Raw genomic sequence first — 27,985 nt, 5'->3', positions numbered from 1 at the left:
TTGCTCAAACAATGACTGAGTGGGGGATTAGGCATGTTCTCCCTGGTGACTACCTCCCTCAGTCACAAGGAGCCATGTTGAGGGCCTTCTGTGTAGACCATGATGAGGATATAAGGATCGGGATGGATGAGGCAGTCCTGTATGTGATGTTTGTTGTGCAAGAGGCACCTACTAAGTCGTTGGGGTTCTTTCCAAATCAGCTCATTTTCAGTGACTGTGTGCACTGTCCCAGTTCGGGCTTGCCGGAATCCTTATTGGGAATGGTGATATGTACACAGGAACATCTGCTGAAAACTCTCAAGTTGGCTCAGTCGCACCTGGGCCAGGCTCAGAAGAACATGAAGGTGTACTATGACTGGAAGGTCAAGTACTGGAGTTTCACTCAAGGGATGAAGTGCTGGTGTTGCTCCTGGTCCAAGGATAGCCGCTGGCTGCATGCTACAGCAGTCCCTACTTAGTAGAGAAGCGAGTGGGTGAATTGGATTATGTGGTTGCTGCTCTTGATTGGCAGAAGTGGACTCAGCTCTGGCTATTCTTATTACTATAAGAATAGCCAGCCAACCCCTTTAGTTTCAGCTATGGAAGAGGTGCCTTTAGTTTTATTTCTGGGAAATGATGGAGAAGAACCTGATAATTTTTGTCCCGAGCAGACTGTGCCTGTAGAGTAATGGGAGCAGAATAGTGCCCAGCTCCTAAAAGAAAAACTGAGTCACTTGGGTCCAGGATGCCAATGTGAGATGTTAGACTGTTTGGGAAAATACCCCTCGGTCTTCAGCAGTGTCCCGGGGAAAACGGCAATTGTTGAACATGATATTGATATAGAGGTTGCTGCCCCTGTCAAACTGGCTCCCTATCATGTAAATCCCCATAAACAACAGCTGCTGGAGGAGGATTTGAAGTACATACTGGATAATGGTCTAATCAAATGGACCTATTGTAAGTGGAGTTCTCCTATCACCCTCCAGCCTAACCCTGATGACCAGGTTAGGTTTTGTTTAGATTTCAGAAAGGTAAATTCTCTGTCTTAGGTTGACACTTATCACCTTCTTAGGATAGATGATTCTATGGACTGAATTAGGGCAGCCACCTTCATAATGAAAATTGATCATGTCAAGGGCTATTGGCAAGTCCCCCTGACTGACTGGGCCAAAGACTAGCTAGCTTTGTGGCAAATGGTGCTGTGTATCAGAGCCAGGTCATCCTTTATGGCCTCTAAAATGTCCTGGCCCATTTCTAGCAATTGATGGACATAGTAGTAGAAGGTGTGCCACACTGTCATTTATATTAAAAATGTGATGATCTGTGACACTTACTGGTATGACCACCTTAATAATGTGGAGGCTCTGTTTGTGCATCTGCAGGAGGCTGGCTTAGTAGTCATTCTTGATAAGTGTGACTTCATTAAGGCCCAAGTCCAATATTTGGGATATGTTGTGGGTCAAGTTTATGTTACCCCTCCTAAGGCCAAAGTGGAGGTGATCAGGTGGTTTCCCACCCTGACCTATCGTTGAATTCTCCAGAGGATCCTCAGGGTAATCGGATACTGCTATTAGTTTGTTCCTGGGTATTCTACCTTACTGGTCCCCTTAACAGACCTCCTATAGAAGGGAGACTGCTGGAATTAGACAGGAGAGTGCAAGGGTCCTTTGTGAAGAAAAATCTGTGCTGTGCAGCCTACCTGTGTTAAGGGCACCTGATTTTTCAAGGCCCTTTGCCTTAGCTGTCAATGCCAGCTTGTACTGATACAGCCAGATCAAGTCAATCATCCCGTTTGCTATTTGTCTGAGAAGTTCACCACAACTCAGAAGTTGTGAAAATTCAGTCATTGAACAAGAGCTTCTTTGTATAATTTTGGCACAGCAGCATTTTGAAGTTTATATGCCTGCCTATGAGCCCAAGGTAACTATTTTCTCAGATCACAGTCCCTTGCAATTTCTAAACTGCTTCAAATATAAAAATGTGAGACTCACCTGGTGGGGTCTGCCGCTGCTGCTGAGGGAGCACAATCTCTATAGCTAGGCACAATAATGAAAAAAATTATCACAATAACCATTAAATCGATAATGATAACCTTATTAGTGATAACTCAGAATGGATTCATCACCCAATAACCGATAAATCAATATATCCAAAGTTCCGATACTAGCGATGAAAATATCAATATCCTAAATAAAAAATCAATAAATCCAAATCTTTAGTTTTATCTTTATCTTTGAAATTTAGAAAGATCTTAGAAAAATTCAAATACAATGTTTATCTTGTCTCTTCAGCAATGAAAAGTACTGTTTTAAATAAAATAACTATATTTGATTTCAAAAGTTCAAAACTTCAATATCCTCATATTCCAAAAAATAAAATTATTGATTATTGCTAGTTTGGAGCCAAAAGTATTGGTGATACCAATGAATTGATAATGCAGGAGGAATAATTATTGGATAAATGATAACCCGATATCGTTATTGTGATAAATTATCATGATAATTTATCGCTATAATGCCCATCTGTGATAATCTCAATGTCAGGCACATTAAAGGGGCCAACAATGTCATGGCCAATTGTTTGCCCCAGGCCAGGACTTAAATATTGTCACCTTTATACCAAAATTTAATAAGTCATAAGACTTCCAAATTTCATTGTTTGGGAGAGGGTGTGTTATGTGCTGCACAAATAGTAATGGACTGAACAGAGAGGAAGAGAGAGGGACAGGGGGGGGAGCATGGGATGCGGACATGGCCCTGACAGGTAGAGGAATGAGCCAGGAAGTTACAGTTTAAATTTAAGTGTTTCTCCCCAACCCAATTTCCCCCTTTCCAGTCCTTTTTGAGAGTTAAGACTGCATGGGTGAGCAGGTGAAGAGTTGATGTTCCTCATGATGTAGTTTGTTTTCACCCAGCCCCCAAATGTCTAGAGTTTTTGAAACATAAGTGATCAGAGAGAGTGAGAGAGCGATGAGTGCATAGAGCATCCAATGGGCAGGAGGCAGGCCTCTCTTCCCCCCCCACCCCCATCACATGTTCTGGCCTGTGTTTCTCTTCCTGGTGGTGTGGGTCCCCATCTCTCTTTGTTCAATCAGTAGCCAGTGAAATTTCAGAGAGCATAGATGTGGTGCTGAGTGAGTCAAGGTAAAGGCATATTTAGGGAGGGATATTGTATGTAAATACAGTTATTGCCTAAATTAATAAAACATGTTACAAAAATAAGATAAACAAGAATAAAGCAATAAAATAAAATTAAATTAAAATAATTTTTGTACTTTCACTGTAGTGTCAAGACCATATTGCCCCCCCCCCTTAGGCTGGAGGACCCCTTGCCTTAATGTCCCCTCCTAGGCTAAGGGATATTAGTGCAAGCTTCACCTGCTTTCCTGATGTTGGCAGCATTCTTGAAGACAGTGGAGACAGATGACTGAGCCAAACCAAGCAATTGTGCAATGACATTCACCCCTTCTCCAACATGCTGCATCAGAATCACCAATTTTGTCTCAAGATTGATGTTTCTTCTTGCTTTCTTGGCTTTGATAGGGCAGTCATTGGAGCCAGCAAGGCATTTGGAAGCCATGGTTGACAATTTAAAGTCACTGATGTCGTATATCTCTGGTAAATCCCGGGCACTTCCAAACACAACATAGCTGGCGAACACAATGAGAGTGCAGGAAATACTAGCCGCTGGAGTATTGTGGCGCTATGATTGTTCACCCAAACAAATGCCACTACACTTGTGTTTGGAGAGAGTGAGTGCGCACTAGGGTGATTGTAAAAAACAATGCATAACTGATCACACAGTGAGCAAAGAGTAGCAAAGAAGAATGACTGTGAAAGCAAATTATAGTATAATGATGAATCATATAACTGGGAGGACCTGTACCATATAAGGCCCTACAGGACACCAGAATCTGGAAGAAGCCAGATATTAGAGGAGAGAGTATTCGTGACTTATTCCAGTTGCTCCTGTGGTGGAGAGAGGTGAAATAGTTCTCTGGAAAAGGTCAAAAGGAGAAGAAATAGAGAGAGAGAGAGAGAGAGAGAGAGAGAGAGAGAGAGAGAGACGGTTCCAACTTATTGAAGAAAATCATAAGTTTTTGACAAACATGGACATTACATGAATTGAAAAATTCTAGGAGAGAATTGATAGTCGCATAAGGAAGATTAAGATTGAATTATGCTGCCATGGTCTAGTCACCTACATGACTACATGATGAATTTTTCATGGAAAGAAATAAAGAGAATGTGTCTATAGCCAGTCTCTTATTATGTTTTAAGCAGATGGGATACAAAGGAAGATTAGATAAGTTCAAATAGTGATAAGTAGAGGAAGTAAAGAAAGCTATATAACAAATAATTAGATGAAATCTTTTAATAGGAAATAATGGAATATCAAAGGCATATGGATACTGTATAGCTTTTAAAAACTAGTTATTTATTTCCTGTTGAGAGGTTTACCTTATCAGGTAGGTTTGATATTTAAAAGGAATTGGAGATGATATTAGTTCCAGGTACGATGAATTTTTTCTTTAAGCAAGCTAAATGAAAGCAGATGATATAAATTTATCTAATGTCCTATTCACTGCAGTTATATAAATACAAGCTCCTTTAGCATATAGGACAAAACTGCAAGCCTTTTGCTTCAGTAGTACTATACACACGTAAAGAGGTCACAACTTTTAAAATTTGATCTATGTTTATTCTATGCTATGTATCAAAGAAAATAAAGTAAAATTATCTGTATCTAGCCAGGAACTTCAGCCCAAGATTGCATTTGTGAGACAAGTATGCTAATTGCAAGACTGCTAGGCTTTTGTTTTTATATAAACAGGTACTTGCAAATGGAATATACAATCCTAGTTTGAATTAGATTTTCATCAGATCTACAAATATGACACTTCATTCAAACTTCACAATTGCCATAACCAAATATCTTTTCCTTAATTTTCATTTTATATAATCTGTAAGCAATTGAGGACCAAAAATTAATTGACTCATGACTTCTGAATGGAACTTGTTCTCATTATGTAACTGACAATTTTGTTTCCTGTAACAATGCAAACTACTTTGCCATATTTGCAAGTTACCATTCTCAGAATATTTTTTCTTAATTTTGTATATTTAATATTTTGTCTTGAAAGTCATGGCATATAATATTTTTAAGTCTATATAGATGTGGATCACAAGTTTTACTGCTAAAATAAGATTTTTTGGCTTACTCATTGTAATCAAGACATGATATTTTGTTTTATATATAATTTATGTACTAGAGAATGGTAATATATGTCATACAAATAGATGATTTTTGAAGGCAAGTATTATCACATTATTAATATCATGACAGTCAAACTTTGATCTGTGATTTATAGGTTTATCACGGAAGTACTGTGATATTTAATGAACTTGCGTCATTCAGTTAAACTCCAGAGGTGCATAGATTTAGTGAGCATTGTAAATGCATCTCCTCAATAGATATTTAGATGGATAGGTAAATAAATTTCCATCATTTATAGATAATTATATAGGTGATTAATTAACAGATATGTAGGTAATTGTTTATTAATACAAAATTAAATTAGTTCAGGTGTGCATGCAGCATCATTAATAAGTTTAAAACTTATATTGCAAACTTACATGTTTGTACATGCAAGTACAAACATATATATCAAAATTTGTTGAAAATTTTAAAGGCAGGTCTCATAGATGTATAAGACTCTTTTGTGTGTTAGTGTTATTGAATGCATTGTATCATCAATGCTTAATTAACTTTTCTCTGGGCAGGTGCTGGTGATGGAGGTGCGGGAGATCAAACATCTACCACCAAACAGAATATTTTACTGCACGATGGAGGTGGAGGGTGGAGAAAAGCTTCAGACTGACCAAGCAGAGGCATCAAAACCAATGTAAGAGATGTCATAAAATATATCTCCATAAAGAACCATTATAAATCATTTTGCTAATTGTTCCTTTGATGTGTTAGGTAGAAAATAGAAACATGCTAGTAATTCATACTTACCTATATAATGTCATAATCTATTCTTTTATCTTGCAGAATTCAGAGAAGGGATATAGATGTTGGTAGTATCATTTGTCTATGAACTGAAATACTGTGCAGAATAAGTTAAAACATCTTGGTTAGCACTCCTTGGAAAGACAAAGGAGCAAAAGTAATCTTTGCATAGGAATTAATGAAGGAGATAAATCTCATATTGTATTATGATTTCATGTTCTTATCTTCATCATCAAATAAGATTGGTTGTAACTTAAACATTTGTCAAGATGATGTCGTAGCATCTCAGGCCTCAGGCCCTACCAGTCACAGTTTAGGGGTAATGAATTCTTACCCTGGCTTCTTAAGTTGCCTTTTTTATACTAATATAGATATATTTTTTTCTTTATATAATGTTGTCTTTTTTAAGTGGTTGGTAAAATGATGAACAAGTTTTTAAACATAGTCTTTTTAAGTTATTATATACAGTGGGTACAGTAAGTAATGACAGAAGTCATGTTTATTGTATATGTAGAAATGTGGCTTCATTTAGTACCCCAGTATTCATTCACTTGGAAATGAGAAAATTTAGTGACATTTGACAGGCTTGACATAGTATTTGGTGTGGTTGAGAGCCTGCAAGGAGTTCATTGTGCCTTGGGATTCAACATTGATTGTATTTTGTTCCTCAGCCAGATCATACCAGTTACTGTTTTCTCATTCTTTGTTACCACACTATTATATGTATATTTACATCTGAATCATAGAGGTATCATATAAAGAAATTCCATCTGTTTGCTCTAAGGGAAGAAAATATCCCAGTAAAGGAAATCAAAGCAGGTTGACCATCACATGGCTGTTCCAGCTGCCTTACAAGTTTTCTCTCATCTCTAAACTACAGCATGAGAAACAATTTGGAGGAAAGAAGAATTGAAGTTCATTGCTCTGCTAAGAGGAATAAGCATGAGCTCCCCTATACCATCAAGATAATGAATCTTTATTATTCTGTCTGGAGGATCATGGGAGTCTGTATTTCCCTCTTTGTAAAACTACTTTGGGTACACATTGGCATTTGAAGATACTGGAGAAGAAAATCTTGTAGTCATATCATATTTCTATTGCCTTTGTCTTCATGCACAGTGGCAGCCAGTATCACAAGGCCAAGGAAGTTACCAGACATATGCAGAACAATCATGGGAATGTTATCTGAAAGTATGGGGATTCACCATATCAAAACCTCATCAAAAAGTACTCAGATCGTTAAGATAAGGGTGCAGGATCATTAGGTGATCACCCCCACTAATGTTTGAGAAGTTCTTACCTTGGTGTTGTGTAAAGAAATGGATTTCACTTGCTTGTGGAAATTTTGTAAAAGTAAACCCAGGAGAAGGCAGGCTGTAATTTATGCTTAAAGGGGAGGTATCTTGCTACTAATGAAATTTTGAGGCAGTATATGAAAATTGGGACATGCTTCATCACTTATCTTGTTCACTGTGAGTTTTGATCTTTCAAGGCATCTGTCATTGGGTTCCAAGATAATTTTGGGGACCTTTATGCTCCCAAGAACTACAGCTATACCACATCTTATATTTGCATAGAAGTCTTAAAATTTTTAGTATGGTTTATTTATGTGTATACATTTTCCCTTTATTTTTTATTTTCTTTATTGTAATAAGGACGTTAAACAAAAGGGTGGTGCTGCTGATGTTTAATACTGTGCTCACTGTAAATCTTTTATTTTTTTTCTTTTAATGCCTGTTTTGTGATGCTGCAAGTTTTGAAATGGTAAGAAATTTATCTAAAGAGTGGACACAACAGAACACTCATGGTACACAACTTGTGCCTTTTATTATTTATTTATTTATTTATTTATTTATTATTTTTTTATATAAGAGTGGCCAAGGGATTCAGAAAATTAAGAAAAAAGGCCACTGACATGCCAGTCCCTAAGGGAAATATTCAAAAGGATTATCTAAAATTGGAAGAGAAGTGTCTTGAAACATTGGTCTTGAAAGAATTCAAGTCATAGGAATGGGAAGATACAGAAACAGAATATGGGTGAGAGAAAACAGAAAGTCTTGTGCAACAAGGCCATGGGAGGAGAGGAGGTATGCAGTCAACAAAATCAAAAGAGCAGTCGACATGAAAATAGTGGTAGAAGGTAGCAAGATACATAACATTGTGGCAAAGAGAGAGGAAGGCTGAAGACAGTTAGTTAGAGGAGAGGAGTTGATAAGACATTCCATCCTGTTCAAAAAAGTACTATGAGTGGAACCCTCCCTTAAACATATGTGAAGTGTACACCATACTTGGGCAGGTAAGAGTTAGCAGCCAGGAGAGTGAGAAAAATGGGCAGATCACTCAGAATACCTAACTTCATAGAAGTTGTTTTAGCAAGAGATGAGATGTGAAGTTTCCAATTTAGATTATTTGTAAATAACAGACTGAGGATGATCACTGTAGAAGAAGACTGTTGAGTGTCATTGAAGAAGAGGGTATACTTCTCTGGAAGCTTGTGTTGAGTTTGAGTTCATAGACATAGGAATTGAGTGTTTGAGGTACTTAACAACACCAAGTTTGTTCTGCCTTGATAAAAAAAATTAAGAAAGATCAAAGAAGCCATGGAAAAGTGCCAAGTGGTATCATCAGTGTAGGAGTGGACAAGACAGTAAGTTTGACTTAACATTAATGATTAATAGAAAGTGGCTGACAGGAAAAAACCCTGAGGAACACCACCGTTAATAAGCTTATAAGAAGAGTAACTATCTACCACAGCAGCAGTAGAATTGTCAGAAAGGATTTTCATTGATTAAAGAAAAGGGAGTACTCAGCAACATTGCAGTCATATGGTGCCAAAGGGGAGCTCTGAGTCCACAGAGCTGACAGATACAAAACCATCCAGTGACAGGTGAGTCATTAAAGAAGGTGGTACTGACCATGCTTCAAGCCTCACCACCTTAACAAGGTGACTTCACACAGTGGTGTCAGAAAGGAAACTTGAGATGAAGTTACAGAGAGAAGGATAGAAGCTGTAGGAGGGTAGTTTGGAGATTGCAGCTTTGTACCAGACTCTGTCAAATACTTTTGTTACATCTAAGGCAACCACAAAAATTTCACCAAAATCCCTGAAAGTGGATGACTAAGACTTAGTAAGGAAAGCCAAAAGATCACCAGTAGAGTGGCCATGACAGAATCCATATTGGCAATCAGATATCAGGTTGTGAAGTGATAAATGTTTAAGAATCTTTCTGTTGTGAATAGATAAAAAAATTTAGAAAGGCAGCAAATTAAATCAATAAGGCAGTAGTTTGCAGGATTAGAGCGGTCACCCTTTTTAGGAAGAGGCTGAATGTAGGCAAACTTCCAACAGAAAGGAAAGGTTGATGTTGAGAAACAGAGTTGCTTGTACCAGGTAAGGTACAGGCACAATTTGGAGAATGATAGGAAGGACCCTATCAGATCCATAAGCCTTCTGAGAATTAAGGCCAACAAGAGCACAAAAAGCATCATTAGGAAAGGTCTTAGTGAGAGACATGAAATAGCTGAAGGATAGAGAGGGGGGAACAAGACCTGAATAATCTAGCATTGCATTTTCAGCAAAAGTTTTAGCAGAGTTCAGCTTTAGAGATAGACGAGATGGCAATGGTGTCATGAGGGAAATTAGATGTAGAAAGGCTGAGATTTTCTATTGACGAAGAAGTTTTGGCTAGTCGGAGAACAGGCTTGGCGTGATTTCAGTAAGAAATATGAATAGGGAATGATCATGAATGGAGGTGAAAGAAAGATTTGTGTATATAAATGAGTTGACTGAGAGGTTCAAATGAAGGAAAAAGGTCCATTTAGTCTGGAAAGGAAAGAAGTGAAAGAGGAATGAGTGAGGCAGGACAACAGTTATAGATGGGAGTGTGCTGTGGTACTAGTATAGAATTTGTTTGCACAGTATGTCCTGGATATTTTTCCCATGTCCATCATTTGTGTGGACCAGGGTTGTGTGATCGGAGCTGAATATCAGAGGTAATGATGATAATGATGATGATGATGATTCTGCTGCTCATCACATAATCATTATCTATTTTGATCTGATGTGTCATCATCATCATCATCATCAATATAATCTCTTAACATCTTTATCAGCAGTGATTAAGGCTTATTACAGAGTTGCATTTAAACTAGCAAGGAATGAATATCTGAAGGTGAGAAGGAAAGAATGAAGGTAAAAAAGAGATTTCAGGAGAAAATAGTTAATGAGTGTAGGGAAGAACCTAAACTATTTTTATGCCTGTTTGGACAGAAACATTAAACTTAAAGAAAGATTAGTTTGATAGAAAATAATGACATACATATAGACTCAAGGAAATTAGTGAAATACTCCATTAAACCTGAGAATCTTTACAAATAAATAATACCAGGTGGCCTGGTATAAGTTTGGAAAAGGAATCTGGATGATTTCTGATTGCTTTTGAATTCTCACTAGTCTTGTGTAGACCTCCAGCCAGTATCGGTTATGGTTGTTATATAACATCGATAGTATAAAATGTTACAGCAATCTGTTTCATGTTGAGTTCATCTGACAAAATGAACTGCCAGGTTCTGCATGACAGCATCTTAATGTTGCAGATGTTACATATCAATTACCTACACTCTTCAAGAATAATTTTGCAATATTTTCAGCAGTATGGTGGTTAAAGTTTAACTGATTAAATCAGTGATAATCTGCATATGGCCCAAAGTATCATAACAAAATTTCTTTTTAAGAATTGTGTAAGTTTTTTTGCAACATTTGCTAAGTTTGAAGTAGTATTTGATACAAACTTCCTGTTCCTTCACATCTGTCACTTCAGTGTAAATACAGTGGTACCTCGACTTATGAGTTTAATTTGTTCCCTGACAGAGCTTGTAATTCAATTTGCTCATATGTCAAATAAACTTTCGCCATTGAAATTAACTGAAATGTTATTAATCCATTCCAGGCCCCAAAAAACACTTTTTTTTTTTTTTTTTTTTCTCATATAAAAACATGACAGTAAACTGTTGATATAACAAACCTCTTTACCAAATTTCTTGTGTAATAACTCCTATCAAACACTCATTTTATTTTATAAGACTTTGCAATTTACAGCATATTTCAAAATTATTGAATGCTTGCTTTATTTTATGAACATCTTAGTTCTTAAAATGCAGGAGGGTTGCCTGACACAGTCAACTGCATGTTTGAGAGATGAATTGTGGCTGTGTGACAGCCAGTGAGTGACCTTGACAATGGCCAATGATTCTCTCTCTCTCTCTCTCTCTCTCTCTCTCTCTCTCTCTCTCTCTCTCTCTCTCTCTCTCATGTGTTCATTGTATTGAGGGTTTACTATAAGAAAATGCATTTATAAATAACAAATATATGAAAACAATTGAAGTGAACGATGTGGTGCTCACTGTGCCAGCTAGCGGTGGCATAGCTGAGGTTCACTCGTATATTGAATTTTGGATCACAACTCAAAGCAAATAATTGTTCAAGTGATAGCTCATATCTTGAAAAACTTGTAAGTTGAGGTACTACTACATTCCAAAGTGAAACTTTAACATTGAAAAAATAGCAAAAAAGCAGTTAAACACAGAAAAAAAAAAACACATAGCACTATAGTTCATAGATTCTACACGTAATGCCACAGGCATTTCTCCTTTGTGCAATCAGTTCCTGTTTATTTTCCAGCTTTTGAGAGTACCTTGGTAGTACTTTATGAAATTGAGATCACACTGATAAAAGTGTACCACCAAACATAAAGTGTACATGACTCTGATTGTGGCATAATGACTACTGATAAGTCAGATGGAATTGATCTAAACTTGGTACAGCATCATTGCAGTTCTTTTTCCTTTTTTAATGTAAATTCTTGAGGTTTTATATTCATTACTGGAGTTAGACAGCACAGACAAAGAGCATAGGTATTCTTTTTTCTAGGAGTTAGATAACTAAACTTGTGCTTCATTGAACTAGTTTTGTTGTTGTGTAATAATGTAGAAGCTGCACTGCATTTACTGTGAAATAGTGTAAAATAAATTTGCTTGAAACATATTGTGAGAAATACTCGTAAGATTAAGAATCCCATTGCAGCAAATAGAAGACAAAAAGTTGTTGATCATACTACAAGTAACAACTGGAATCCCAAGTATGTTTGCCAGGCACTAATTGAAATTATTTTTAAAAAGAACATTGTACTTTATGTATTAACTATGTAGGTAATGTAGAAGAGATATGTATCTTTAACCTTACTTTCACTCTTTTAAATTGTTTTTCTCAGGAGGTAAGACAAAAGTCTTTGTCAGATTGATAATTATTAATGGTGCAATAATTTATTGTAAGTATTCTGTAAGATATAAAAATACTTGAAACAATATTGGTAGTAATAATTTTGCAGGGGAACCATATATTGCATCCTAATTTTTCATCAAGTACTGAATGATCACTTACAGATTATATGTATGTATTTGATTTGCTACTTTCACGGTAAAATTTAGAACCTTAGTAAGGTATTATTCATTTTTATTTATTTATTTTTTTTTTTTTTTCATGACAATTATTTGGTTTGATAATTTATTTTGATGTTTGCTTCATGAAAAATTCATAAGAGAGGTAACCAAAAGAGTTTCTTCTTGCTCCATTCCTTATACTTTGTCCTTGCAATATTTTTAGTCTTTATTGTTTTCTTTTTCCTCTTATTTATTTACTATAATTATATGACTGGTACCATTGAGATCCTTGGCTGGTATTTATAGGAAAAACTTAACATTTCTTAAATTTTGACTTAGAGTGTACTTAGCTGAGCCATTCTGGCTAAGACTTATTTATACAATAGGTTGAGTCTTGTTGAGCCATGACTCAGTTAAGGAAAGGCAAAGTCCAAACAGATTTATGGAAAGCATGAAGACAAAACAGCAAATAACAAAAGTACCTTATTTCTACATGAATATACCATAAATAGATCATACAACAGTAAATAATGGTATATCTATAAATATCAGTATTTTCTACTTGGTTATGATTAATGTCAGTGAACTTTTGAGACAAGCTTAATGCATCTCCCAGTAATCAAAACAAATCCCAGTCTCACATGCTCCCTTACTCTGGCAAGACTAATTCACTCATATTCAAAATCCTTGCATCATGAACAGACCCATGAAAGTTAGTATTAATATCAAGGATCATATAATTTGCATCAAATACAATTTGAACATTGACACTGTGATAGTTCTTTCTGTTCACAAACTCATTTTCATACTCACAAGAGGTAACAATTTTTACATAAGTCCCATCTATTATCTCAACTACTCCTGGGAAATTTGCAATAGCCATGAATTTTGCTTGCTTTAAATTTCTGCTGGGTCTGTTGGAAAATTCCATGAATTGGGTAACGATGTTTAGAGTAGCTAAAGCATTCAGAGTTTGGCATTTAACCCTGGTAATTGTAGACTCTGACAGTTCAAAGTAATCACCATTGCACAACTGCATTTTTCGAGTTCCCAAATATCTGAGAGTGGCCATTTCTGGGGTGACTGCTAGCATGGTTGCAATCAGTACGACTTTGTAGTTCCCTCTCAGTAAATCCATCACAAAAACTATTCCTTCATGATTCAGTCTGCATCTCTTGATAAGGTCAGCATCATCATACTTTTGAGAACATTCTTTCATTCACAAAAGGTCCTTGGATGTTGTCTTCATATTTGTTGACATTCAGCCATCAGGGTTGGGTACAAGTGCATGTACTTTTACTTGGACTTGGACTTGGACTTAAGTAAAGATAATCATGTATTTGTACTTGGAGTTTAAAAATTCAATGTTACTTTTACTTGTACTTAGATACAAAGTACTTGGAAATACCAAGTACATTCAGTACAAACAAGTATATTGCACTGAATCAAAAGTTATATACTGTATATAGATTCCAGTGAACTTTGTGATGATAATATTGGTTAAATATGTACATTGAGTACTATGATATTGTAGTGTAATATATGATAAAGGAACATAATTAAATAGTATTTTCTCAATGGGTAACATGCTACAGTAGACAGGGGCAGTACAGCACCACATTACTCAACAAGTGTGAATATGTTTATTACTGTCATCCTAAAATAGAATAAAGGTAGAATTTCCATTTACTTTTCAATAGTGAATCCCACTTTTAACAGTGTACTCATTAATGTGTATGTATGAAAACTACTACCTTTCGTGCTTTACGAATCTGTGACTGGAATTATTGTGGTCTTGGACTCAAGTATGTAGTAAAGTGACTGTACTTGTACTTGAAAAATATCCAGGTACTTGGACTTGGACTTAAGTACAATTGCTTGTACATGGACCCAATTCTGTCAGCCATATTAGTTGTTGTTGTCTGAGCACTGTCTTAGCCAGCTTGAGCTACCTCTGGTGGTGTCTTAAATCTTGTCATCTGCTAAGGCAGGGCTAAGTCGCACTCAGCAGATCTGGCGGGTTTGAGACATTTTATAACACATGCTTAGTAATGGCTTACCATTTCTGTGAGATAAGACCATGCTTAGCAGCTCTTGTCTCACTCTTTGGTATCCTAAAACTTATCCATTTTTGTTTCCCTCTTCATGTGTGCATTAACATCATACAAAAATGCTTTTATTCATTGTAACTGTGATGCTCCCTTTGAATGCTCAATAGAAACAGTGAAAAATTTATCAAAAGGCAGGATAAATCTTCAGATTCAGATTTGACATTTTCAGCTTGAATTTTCTATCTTTGAAATAACACTAAAGATCACCTGTACAACAACTAACAATGATATAAATGTTCAAGTGCTTTGCTATAATGCTTTCTCTTACCCAATCAAATCTGATTATCAAATGCAAAACTATAGTTTTCTAGTTTGAAAACCACTTAAAACATCACATGCTATATTTGACTAAAGTATCAAAACAAATATAATGATGTAAGACTAGAGTTTTTGGGCTTGAAAATTACCAACAACATTATCTTCAACATCAGTAACAAGCTTACTAATGTATGAATTACAGTAATATAATTTCTTGACCCTCACATCACACATATTTGTTTGTACTGAGAGAGGAAGGAATAGGCAAAACCAGTTGAGGTATTATCCCTATAAATCTGTATTTATATAGCCTTAATGATTCATATTTAGCTAAGTTCTGGTTTATGATATAAAATGCTGATCTTATCCTTCCAAGGCAAACAAAAGTACTGTACTGTATTGTGTTTTATAACCCTACATTGTCATATCTGCCACATTCTTTTACTTGAATGGGCCTCTGTTTCATCATGATGCCTTTCCATTTGTGCTCTTTTGTTCTCATGTCTTTCGGTCTCAGTGTTTATTTGCTTGATCAATGTTAGTACTATAGTTTTATTGAAGATATCCTAAATGCACCCCCAGATTTTCATCTTAAAATTCTCCATGTGACACAAATCTTTAGTAACTTTTTTTTTTCAGGTTTTATTCCTTCATCACTAGTCTCTCTCTCTCTCTCTCTCTCTCTCTCTCTCTCTCTCTCTCTCTCTCTCTCTCTCTCTCTCTCTCTCTCTCTCTCTCTCTCTCTCTCTCTGGTTTCTGATTGTTGTTAATTTATTTTTTTCACATATGCTAATTTTTATCTCATCATAATGATCTGAATTTTCATTGTGGTTATAATTACCTTGGCATCTGGCATGCCTTTTTTGGTGTTCTGATGAAATCTCCATAATCTATCATCTTTGTCCCATGTCTACTCTCTTATCCAGGTATATCTGTGGATCATCTTTTGTTTGGATCCAACTCTTTAGTAATGTGAACTTCCCTCTTTTAGCACATATGGTTGCTGCTCTATCCCTATTCTTATTCTTCTAGTGGTATACCCCATTCTCCAATCAATGCACCACATCTAGATTTTCAGTACATAGTTTAGCATTCATGTTTGATTATTTGATCACAGAGAATTATTTAAGCAAAGATTAGTCATTAATGTTCTGTCTTTTTGCAGGTGGGACACACAAGGGGATTTCACAACAACACATCCACTACCTGGTGTCAAAGTAAAGCTGTATACAGAATCAGCATCTATGCTTTCCCTAGATGATAAGGAACTAGGCAAGGTTGTTCTACATCCCACAGCCATGTCATCCAAGGTCAGTTAAGAAATTTTATTGAAAATTTCTCTTTATAAATGTTCATACTTAGCCATAACTTTATTTGGCCTTCATACAAGTGAGTTATGTTCTTTAAAAACATTACTAAAATTTGACATTTTTTCTTTGAATCCACATTTCATTGCTTTTAGATAAATATTTTGAAATTTTCATTCATAAATATGAACTTTGCAATTGTACATTAGGACAAAGGATAAAATAATTTTATTCATAGCTTTGAAAACTTATAAATTGTATGTTCATAGATCAATGTTTGTTTGTACTTTTCTAGTTTCCTAAACTAAAACCTCGGGTGCTACATATTGCACCCATTGCATTAATGTCCTGATCCAAATAATTTATATGATTAACATATTTTGGTAACACTCTGATTATCTGAAATCAAAATAATTCTCCAATCATTGGTATCTTCAAAAAGAAGAAGAAAAAAAAAATCGCTGGATTATAACAGTATGCATGAATGTTTTAGGGCATACAGTGTGATCTACACCACATGACTGGGGCCATTCCTTTATGGATTCTTTGCTTGAAACCCAACTTAAACATATATCTCATTTCAATTAGTTCTTAATGATGGATAAATTCTAATCACATCTTTTGAGAAGTCCTGTTTGTCTCCACAAATTAAAATCAAGATTGTAAGTTAAGCTGACACCTAAATATGTGCCTGATGCTATTGTAGTCAGTACTATTTAACAATGCAGTTAAGAAATCTCAATTTGGCACCATCTACATGATCATTTATGATTTAACAAAGGACACTACAGTACATAATACCATAGGAGTCTTTGAAGCTTCCTGTTAACTGAGATTACAAAAATAATTTTGTCATATCATTTTCAAATTTCACTGATTTGCAACCAGGCTGGCACTGTTGCCATCCACCACTCTGACCATGAAACATGTTTTATCATTATCTGATTCCAGTGCAATAGATGAACACAGTGAAAGTAGGTTTTTTGAACAGGTTACTGGTTCCAACTTAACATCAGGTAAATGTATGTACATGTGATAAAAACAGGTTCAGGTGTTTTGACACTTGCATCTGCTTTCAATCTGTTCTCCTGTTTCTCAGACAATTGTTATTGCTGATCCACTTCAGAAGTGTAATTTCTAATCATGAAATTCTTTGAAAGACCATCAGAATGTGATAAAAGGCACAGACACCATGCCAACAGAAATATAATGGATAAATTAGAGGCTGAAATTATTCATGACAATAATCGACATTCAAAGGCTGCATACAAGAACTTATATAACAGTTTGTAATAAAGATCAAATTTTACCTCCTAGAAATACCAACAATTATTCAGCTTCTTTTTCAAATTCCATAGCTGTCTTTCTTGTCTTACACTCAGGAACCTTTAAAACTGAGAAGAATAGTTCCCTATAGTTCTCAAGATAATTTTAGTTAGATTTTGATGTATGATATCAGGAACTGTATAAAAGTATAGGCACAAAACATTGTAACATAGTGGCATTTTATTTACATTAAAGAGTATGAACATAAATATAAGGATGTCATTATCATTGCAGGTACCTGAATGGTACAAGATGCAAGTTCCAAAAAATTCACCTGAAAATAATCTTAGAATTAAGATTGCTGTCAGAATGGATAAACCACAAAACTTAAAACATTGTGGGTAAGTGTTTACATTATCATCATTATTGTATGGCTATTGAATCTTGTATGTATTTTTATTGATATATTATTAAATACTTGTATTGCAAGCTGCATAATGAGTGTCATGAAATTCATCCATTTTTTTTCTTTACACAAGGTTAAATTTTATTAAAATCTCACTCGACAGCCATCTGTATGCTCTAGGGAAGAGTTGCTGGAAAAAGTGGAAGAAATGGTATTTTTGTTTAGTACAAGTGTCCCAGTACACATTTGCCATGTGTAGCTACAGAGAGAAGAAAAGCGAACCCACCAAGATGATGCAGCTGGACGGGTATACAGTGGACTACATTGAGGCAGTGTCAGGTAATGCTACATTCTGTTGGATGATATTCATATATATTGGCTGCAAAATTCTTTGATCTCTAGATATAAACATCATCAAGAAGATAAATAGTATTATTTATTGAAATTTATTAAGACATTAGTTAAGCATCAAACAACACAAATATTTTTTTTTCCAATAAGTAATTTTTGTTGCTAAAAAAATCTAGCATTTATTTTTTGCTCATTGCAATGCATGTTGTTTCATTAGTGCTGCACTTAATTGAATCATAGCCAAAATTCTTGTATGAAAGAAAATCCTTTGGAATATGTTCCTTTCACACCTCTTGGTGCTGAGAGACATTTTTCTTTTAACTTGTCTTGAGAGGAAGGTAGTCTTTTACATGACTTATACAGTATGACTAATTGCTGCTTTTATGATATATAAAATATATAAACCTATAAGACACACCTTCATTTATGAATATGTAAAAGCAAACTCTTTCTATGTTCATTAATCACCACTGCTATAATTTGACAGAAAATTAAGTTCATGGTGCAGATGCATTAAGCAGAATCATCTGATCATAATTTTTGGATGTGATCTCAACTGATAACATTATTAAGTAGTGGCAGCAATCTGGACTTCCAGGCATTAGTTCATGAAGCAGCATCTGCATGCTACAAATGGCAAGACCAACCCAAAGCAGACACTTCCAAAACAAAACATTCTGTTATGAATGATAAAGTTTTAGTATGGTACAATGGAGGAAAATTCCCATTCATACTGATGGTGTGGAGTATGGAGGTTAAACTGGAAAAGACAATCATTTTACAGTTCCAGAGATGGCATATTGATTATCATCTGATTGTTGGGATCCTCAATGTTAGTGCACATTTTAATTCAAACAGCCTTTTTACAGAAATGGCAGCCAGGCTGACCTCAGTAATACTTCTCCTCTCTCATTCACAAAAAGTCTTTTATTTAATTTCATCCATGATGTGACACATATGGAGAAAGTTGATGCAAAAAGAGTAAGGCATTCTTTACAACAAGCTTCAGTTGTACATTGTAATGGTGATCTCTAATAAAAGTTAGTACATATTCAAGCTAATTCAGTTTAATAGATGGAACCAATCCATCCAAAAAGAGATTTGTGAGGGTAAAGCTCATCAATAAACTGAAGACAGGAAGATTTTTTGTAATGGGCATGACAAGTAAAAATTTGGAATGAACATTTTTTTCCCTCATTCAAATTGCATACAGTCAGCTGATTTAGTACAGAGGGCATTGGAAATCTCAGAACCAGGCTCAGTTCATGTGATATGAACCATACATTGTCCCTTTCTGCTCCATACTCCTGACCAAGACAGACATATCACCACTCTTCTGGTATGCCCCACTAGAGGTTGAAGTTCCAGCTAAAGCCAGTTTGCCATATGGATTTTTTTTTTTTTTTTTTTTTTTTTTTTTTTTTTTTTTGTGTGTGTGTGTGTGTGTGTGTGTGTGTGTGTGTAATATTGTGGCAGGTCTTTAGGGGTAGGGTTTAGTGCCAAAAGTTGATCTCTTACAATTAGAATATTTTGAGTGGAGTCCAGAAGCTGTTATAGTCCAGCTTTGAGTGAGTGCATGACTGTGCTATTTGTTGTGTTGTCTGTCTGGAGTTTGGCTTCATCATAGTAGGGTTATTCCAGTTTTGTTATGTGAAGTTTTGTGGTGTCTGCAGTTTGAGTGTGGTGGTGTGGCCATGTGGCCATAATGTACTCCCTTTTCTTTCACAGCTTCAAATAACAAGTGATATATATATATATATATATATATATATATATATATATATATATATATATATATATATATATATATATATATATACAGTAAAACCCCTCACATCCGGCATTCGAGTATCCGGCAGCTTCAAGTATCCGGCACATTTTTCCCCGAGCCCTAAAATCAATAAAAAGTCAATGTGTACTCATAAAATCAATTAAAATTCCCGCGTGAGGCATACTTTGTCCCCTCACCACCAGGGCGCACTGCTTCCCGCCACCCACGGCCCACTGCACTGTGTTTACTCAGTGACTCAGTCCCGCGTGTGCACTGTTTATTGCCTGACACCTTCATCATGTCTAAAGTTGTACAAAAGAGGAAGTGTGTTGTGCTTACACTTAAGCAGCTGATCAGATCAGCTGATCTTTGTTATGGTAAGATGCATAAGTGTAGGGTGGTGATTGTGGACATAATTTCACTTCTATTCAAGTATCTGGCAATATTCAAGTATCTGGCATGTCGGCAGTCCCGTTGATGCCGGATAAGAGGGATTTTACTGTATATATATATATATATATATATATATATATATATATATATATATATATATATATATATATATATATATATATATATATATATATATACGAGTATATATATATATATATATATGTCACGCATAATGTGGATAATTGCCTAATGTGAACATTAGGCAGTGAAATTGCCTAATGTTCATATTAGGCAATTTGTTTGCACGATGTTGACAATAGGCAACTTACTTGCTTAATGTCCACTTTAGGCATGATTTTCAAATTAGGCAAGGGTATTTTGCCTAATGTGAATTGAATGACAAACCAGTGTCTACAGTTTTGTTCGAATGTTGTTCGAAACTTTGGGTCTGTTACCGAGTTGTTGTGAGCAAAGATGTTGTTCGAAGCTTTGGGTTTGTAGGTTAGGTTAGGTTAGGTTAGGTTAGGTTAGGTTAGGTTAGGTTAGGTTAGGTTAGGTTATTCACATTGGGCAAAATTGAGCTGCATAATTTGAACAATAGGCATTTTTTGCCTAATGTTAACAATTTGTAAACTTTACGCAACCTACTTGCTTGATGTACACATTAGGCAATTTTCTGCCTAATGTTCACATTAGGCAATTGTCCACATTATGCGTAACATATATATATATATATATATATATATATATATATATATATATATATATATATATATATATATATATATATATGTATGTATGTATGTATGTATGTATGTATGTATGTATGTATGTATGTATATATATATATATATATATATATATATATATATATATATATATATATATATATATATATATATATATATATATATATATATATATATATATATATATATATATATATATAGAAATCATTGTCGCATGCTTGCTCCTTCTTCCTTCTGGTCCTCACACATTAATTGTTATTTGTGATATGATACTGTGTCAAGTCATGTATCTGCAGACTCTCTTGCCATCTCATGCTGAAAATTTTGACCATTTCTTCACCTCTCACATTATATTTATTTATTTATTACTATTATTATTATTTATTTATTTATTTTTTTTTTTTTTAATGATGGTTTCTGCTTGCTCACATTGCTTTCCTTGTCCTCTCTATGCTCTCCTTTTTATGCTTTTGTGCATAATTTACTTGTTCATATTAATCTATCAGTAAAATCAGAAGTAGTCAGGAGATCGATCATAGAAGTGTCAGAAAATATGTAAAACTTTTACATATATGTGACCTTTAAAGTTACAAGGAAACATACTCATCTTAGCCTAACTTGTTGAATTATGAATACAATTTCATAATGAGAATTATTTGTTTTATTTGTTGATATATTAAAGTGGAATTGTTTATATTTATAGAATATGTTTCAGCTGCATGGTTTTTCAGAAATATAAATTATATTATCATGAAAATTTGATTATTTTAATTAAATTATGTTTATTTTTTTAATTAGTCATGATAAGGCATTACTTTATCACTATTACATGAGCAACAATTAATTTTGTCAGTATTTGAAATTTGTTAATTTTTTATTGTATTCTTAAATCTTAATATTTTTCAGCTCAGCTTATGGTTGGAATGGGTAAGTGCTAAAATCAAATGCTGCTGTATTTCCATGCATGACATTACAGTAGACAGAGCATGATAATAGAGCAGCATCTCTTTGTTTTTTCATTCTTTATAGCCCCCTCTTCAAAAATTTATGCTTTTCATGCATTCAGTCAGATTGCTTAATTATTATTAGTAATAGCTGAATTATAAATATACCAATAACTCTAGAAAAAAATGGAAGTAAATAAGGAAAAGATTCCATTTGTTCTGCCATGGAACTTCAATGCAGTTTGAGCAATAGTTTTTATTTCCATGTTCTTCCAAAACTGGATTGGAAAGCCAGGTAATAGAGTATGAATTCATGTAGCATACCTGACTCATAGTACAGTGTTGATGAAATTCCAGTCCATAGCACATAGATGCAACATCCAGCTTTGGATTGAAAGTGAAGGTAAAGAAACTTGGAGGGAACAGAATTTCCTCAGACGTGTTTCAGTTAAGAAAAGGAGATGAAGAGAGCTTGTTTCACAAATTAAAAATTAGATTTAATGCTGTAAATGATGAAGTGTAGAAAAAATTGAGGCATTGTCAAGACACTTTGACTTGGTACTAGAAGAGCAGTCTGACCTGGGGACATTAATCCCCAGAAAGACATTAATCCCCCTTTCCAGAAAGGGAATCTGAGGCTGATTGTATTATTTGAATTATTTTCATTTTTTAACTTTTGAATGAAAGATTTACAGGCTTTGAGTGCATGTATAGTGTTGTGTGAAGGAAGAGAATTATATTTAGAGGTCAGGCTGTGATTGCTTCCCTTTGTTTTGTGAGACACAAAGAGAAACATTCAAGGAGGACACAGCTGAATCAGAAGCATCCACAGCACCCACCTATGCCAGTGCTTATGAGACCTTCCTTGGAGTAATTACCATTTCAGCAGGTGTATACTGCCTCCTCCTTCAATTTTTTATGTAAGATACTAGATACCTATCACTATTGAAAACATTTAGATAAAAAAACAGGATGTACCTGTGCAACATTAAATAAGTAGTGGATGCATATTGCTCTATGAAGTATGTATTAGTAATGGTATGAGTAGGATATAATATATCATCTTGCCACAAACAATTAAGTGGGTTTTGAGCTATTGATTTTTAAAGATCTAAAAAAATAGTTGAGCATTACACATCTATAGGATCACCTGTATTTGAGATCATAAGAAGATATTGTATATTTTGTTATGTGTTTATTTATTTACTTATCTCGTCCCCCCCAAAAAAAAAAAATCTCATCTTTCAGATGCTAACTTTGAAGTTCCTGTTTGCCCAGTATGAATTATTACTCTGATGTTGGGAATCCAACTTGTGTAACATTTCTAAAGAAGACAAAAAAAAAGTTATCATCACTTCCTCTTTAACTTTTCTATTTTCACTTACATAATTTTCTCTGGACTAAATGATGTCCTAGATTACTTGTTGCCAGTGCTTTTACCTGCATTTCAAGAGACACTGCTGTTGTTGTTGTTGGAGGGAATGAAGGCATTTCATAGTTAGGTAAACACATATGTGAGTGGAGGGAGGGTTTAATGAGAGTGGAAGTGGGATAGGTATTGGGTGATGTTTCATGTTTGTTTAATATACTTATTTATAGTTGTATGAATGAGGGAAATAAAAGCTAAAGTGGTAGAAATCTTGAACCATTTAGAATAGGATTGTGATAATGTGTTTGTTAGCAGATGACATTGTTGTCTGCATAGAGTGTAAGGTAACCTCAGAGAATGGTAGATGAATTTTATATTATGTATTTGTGTGAAATGGAAACTGAAGGTGAATATCAGAGAGGAAATGAAATGGTTCTTGAGAGAAAAAGACATAGATGTATGATATTAGTATACATTTGTGTTAGTTGTCACCAGAAGATACTGTACGTGTAACAGGTAGCATAGGTGCCCAGCAGGTAGAATATCCCATGTTTGATCCCCAGGCAGTCCTTGCTTTTCTGGTGAGACTTAATAGCTCCAGTGAGGAGGATCTGCAGGGCACACAATCTCCCAGTCAGTGCATGTGATGTGGCCTGTGTGTGAGTTGTTACCAGAGTGTACCATGATCCAGTGGATAGCATAGCCACCCAGCAAGCAGAAGGTCCTGGGTTCAGTCCCCAGGGTGTACCTGTGTGTGAAACTCCCTAGCTTCAACACCTAACTTATAGGATGAGTGTACCAGCAGTAGTAGGTTGTGAAATAGTTCTAGGAGACAGAATGAAGGAATTATAAAAGAGCAGTGCTAAGGATATGAAATGGGGAAATATGCCATTGGAAGTAGAGAATGTTAATTGGAAGGATTATGAAAGAAAAATACCCCTTGAGATCAAGAAGTTTAAGGAAAAGTATTATTCTATTAATATTCATGTATGAATCAGAGGCTTAGATATGGAACAAAGCTCAGCATTCAAGAGTACAGTGATGCCCTACATATTTGCAGTTCAGTATTTGTGGTTTCCCATATTTGGAGATTTTTTCCTAATCTAATTTAACTAATGGGGAGTTTTCAGAGTTGCCAGATGTCAATCTTTTGGCCCAAAGAGCCTGGATTATTCTTTCAATTATTGTAAATTACAGTAACCCTCAATATAACAAACACGTAGGGGGAGGTGGGTCGCTAAAGGTGAAAATTCAATATAATATATATATATATATATATATATATATATATATATATATATATATATATATATATATATATATATATATATATATATATATATATATATATATATATATATATATATACATATATATATATATAGAGAGAGAGAGAGAGAGAGAGAGAGAGAGAGAGAGAGAGAGAGAGAGAGAAAGGGGGGAGGAAGCAGGCAGCAGGCTTAAAGGGGTTGTTATACCTGAAATTTGGTAAACAGAGATTTGTTATATTGAAGGTTTACTGTACATATCAGTTTAGTCCCCTTTCATTTTAAAGTGTACAAAATTTCTTTAACTGAAAATTATGTAGAATACATATAATAATTGTTACTTATTGTGTTAAAATGAATTTTAAATGTGCTTAATAAATGTGATATGTATATTTTATGATTTAAACTATAACCATAGGTATTTCTGAGCTTTATAGGGGTGGTTTCCCATATTTGTGGATTTTCACTATTCATGGGAGGTTTTGGAACAGCTCCTGCAAATAGCGCACAAACACTGTTTAGAAGTGAGCTATCAAAGAGGAGCATATGGACTGACAAGTTAGGAGAGTAAGAGTATTGAAGAAGTATATGAAAAATGGAGTATGGGAACCTACATAATATATATATGGAATGAGGTGTGGAACAGTGGAGTGGGTGTAAGTAAATACTTGGGATGACTTGGCCATATTGAAAGAATGAAGAATAAAGAGTTTGTAAAGAAAGTATTCAATGTCATGCAAAACTGAGGGTGAAAGGATAAGGTAAGGAAATACATGTGTGAAAGCGATGCTAGTTGAGGTTGAGGACAAATAGGCAAGAAAAAAGTGATTATGTAGTAGCAGAGGCCCTTCAGCCCTTATTGGGGAACACTGCCAGAGGAAGTGATGCATTAGAGAAAGATAGAAAGATGAATGGAATATTTTTAGAGAAAGATAGAAAGATAGAATATTTTTTCTGAAGCAGTGTTAAATTCACTTGGTTCATAATATCAATCACAGTGTTCTTTTCTTTTCCTTAAGTATAATGAAAGATGTGGTCTAAGCTGTTGTGATACAAGGATTATATATATAGCTGAGACAATATTACTGTGGATATAAATGAATGTTGTCATTAAGAGAATATGCTGTGAGTACTGCCACCACTTGTGTAAATTAAGCAATGAATGATACTGCTATGAATTATAGTGATGGGACAATTGAATACTGAACAAAATCTATTCAAATCAAGGTGATCTTGGCATGTAGAATAGATGCAGAATATGGTCTTCCAGAACAAAGATATACTGAGCTTTATTCATTGTCACATTCTTGGGAGAGAAGTACAGACCACATCATTTGGCTGGACTGCTGAAGCACCCACACACCCTCAAATTCAGTGTGTTTTAATTGTGTTGGCTGTGTAGGCAAGGTCAATAGAGGAGTGGCATCTGATACCCATTGCACAACTGTGGATGCTCTGAATTGTGGACTTATTAGACCACATCAATCTTCCGTGATCCAGGAAGCATAGTTCTTGGCAAAAGCAAGTCTTTCCTTCTTCATACAATCCATCGGAAATTATTTGCTTGCTTCACTGCAGGCTGGGAGGTGCAGGTCTTTCTGGAGGTAATGCTGTATGCAGCAAGCAGATGCATCTTTCAGCAAACCTGGGTGGCATTCCTTTAGTTCTGCAGCTGTCACTTTTCTCTGCAGAATATTGTCTGTTGGTTTGGTAGTCTTGCATGGCAGACCAGAACGTGTTTTTGCAAGGGGAACAACATTAGCAAGGAGGCCATGAGCTGCTGGCAACAGAGTTGTGACACTGGATTTTGGACAGCCAGAACATCAACAAATTTCTTAGATCAGTACATCACTACACCAAAAATGAGTCAGACAGACACAAAATATCCCAAATCCTAGACACTAGTGGACACAACCCAAAGAAAGTGTCATCCTAGTTGCTGTCTGAGGGCCAATTTTACAGTTGCTTCCTTTTGTTGTGATTTTTACCAATGACTGATCTCTACCACCAACAACAAATCCGATTTCATACTTGTTTTTTTAATGTTTTGTTTACTTTGATCCGTACCAGAAATTGGAACCTTTGGTAATGCTGACTTGGTAGCTGCTTGGTCTCCCCAATGGAGCTTGGCAGTGCATTTATTTTTTGCAAATAGCACAAAGTCTTATCCTTTTGTAGTTGTATTATTTCCTAAATTATATACTACTAATGATAAATAATAGTGATATGATAGAATTTAAGATAAATTTGGATGGCAGCATGAACTCACTTCACCAGTTGATGAAAACTTCACTACCTGTCACCCTTATTTCATTTCCTACCCCTACTAAGTCAAACTCCAGTAATAATCCTTACATACATATAAGGTATATGGAATTTGTCTTCTAAAAGAAATATTGGATAATAATGAAATAATATTACTGTTTTCATCAGAGGGTTAGGTTTGTTAGGCTAGGTTTAGATTAATTCAGTTCATAGATTTTGCTGTTTATCCCTTCATTGTGGATATTATGATTAAAAAATCATAATTTGCCCAGAAATAAATATATATAGTTACTGTCTCAGAATTAGTAGGCTTGAATGATTTCCAATAAACCCGAAATATTTAAATTTAACAGTGTATGTGTACAGCAATGAGGGAACGAGAAATAGATGATTTATTATGTGCCTGGTTGGTAGAAGCAGTTTGAAGAATGTCAGATAGCTATTCAAAGGGAAGGATTTAAATCACAAAATGTAACCATAATAATGGATATGCCATGTTGAAGGCATCACTGATGTATTTCCACGCCTTTCTCTTTTTTTTTTTTTTTTTTTTTTTTTTTTAGTGCTGGCATGGTAAGTTCTTTTGTCAAGAACTGACTAGTTTTGTCTAATGATGTCACACCGGCATACCAACATTACCGAATCAGCAGTCTTTGTTTTTTAGGATTGTTACCAGGTTCGGGATTATCAAAACCATGAAAATAATGAATCTGAAATCTGATTGTGGTGTCAGTAATGCCTGTTACCAAGTTGGTAAAGCTTTTAATTAGGAATGTTACCAAGCAATTGTGTGGCCCTGAGAGAGTGTGGGGAGGCAGCTACCCACCTAACAGGCTCACACTCCATTATATAAATGTTCGATCTCACTGGAAAATAATCTCGTCACTGTAAGTGCAAGAAACACAAAATGAAGCCAGATCACATTACCATGTGTTTTCAATGGAGAAGCCTGGCTTTCTTTTTCAATGACTGCATTTACTTCTGGAATAAAGAAATATGATCACATACATGCAAAGTTTTTTTTATGCTATTAATCTTCACACTTAATGCAATATACATATCTCCATATATGTAGATGTAGATTATGTATTGCTCATT

General features: G+C 35.0%; 1 protein-coding gene across 1 annotated transcript; it reads left to right on the top strand.

Annotated features, from left to right (window-relative positions):
- Nucleotides 1-5,677: 5,677 nt before the first annotated feature.
- LOC135098680 (calcium-dependent secretion activator 1-like) lies at nt 5,678-24,595 on the top strand. Its single transcript, XM_064001077.1, has 5 exons — nt 5,678-5,884; nt 15,964-16,108; nt 17,666-17,772; nt 17,941-18,116; nt 21,948-24,595. The coding sequence occupies exons 1-5, from the start codon at nt 5,772-5,774 to the stop codon at nt 21,977-21,979; spliced, it is 573 nt and encodes a 190-aa protein (XP_063857147.1). The 5' UTR covers nt 5,678-5,771; the 3' UTR covers nt 21,980-24,595.
- The last annotated feature ends 3,390 nt before the right edge of the window (nt 24,596-27,985 follow it).

The sequence above is a fragment of the Scylla paramamosain genome, unplaced genomic scaffold (genome assembly GCF_035594125.1).
Source record: "Scylla paramamosain isolate STU-SP2022 unplaced genomic scaffold, ASM3559412v1 Contig73, whole genome shotgun sequence".
Taxonomy (NCBI): Eukaryota; Metazoa; Arthropoda; class Malacostraca; order Decapoda; family Portunidae; genus Scylla; species Scylla paramamosain.
This window is presented reverse-complemented; position numbering and strand designations above follow the sequence as displayed.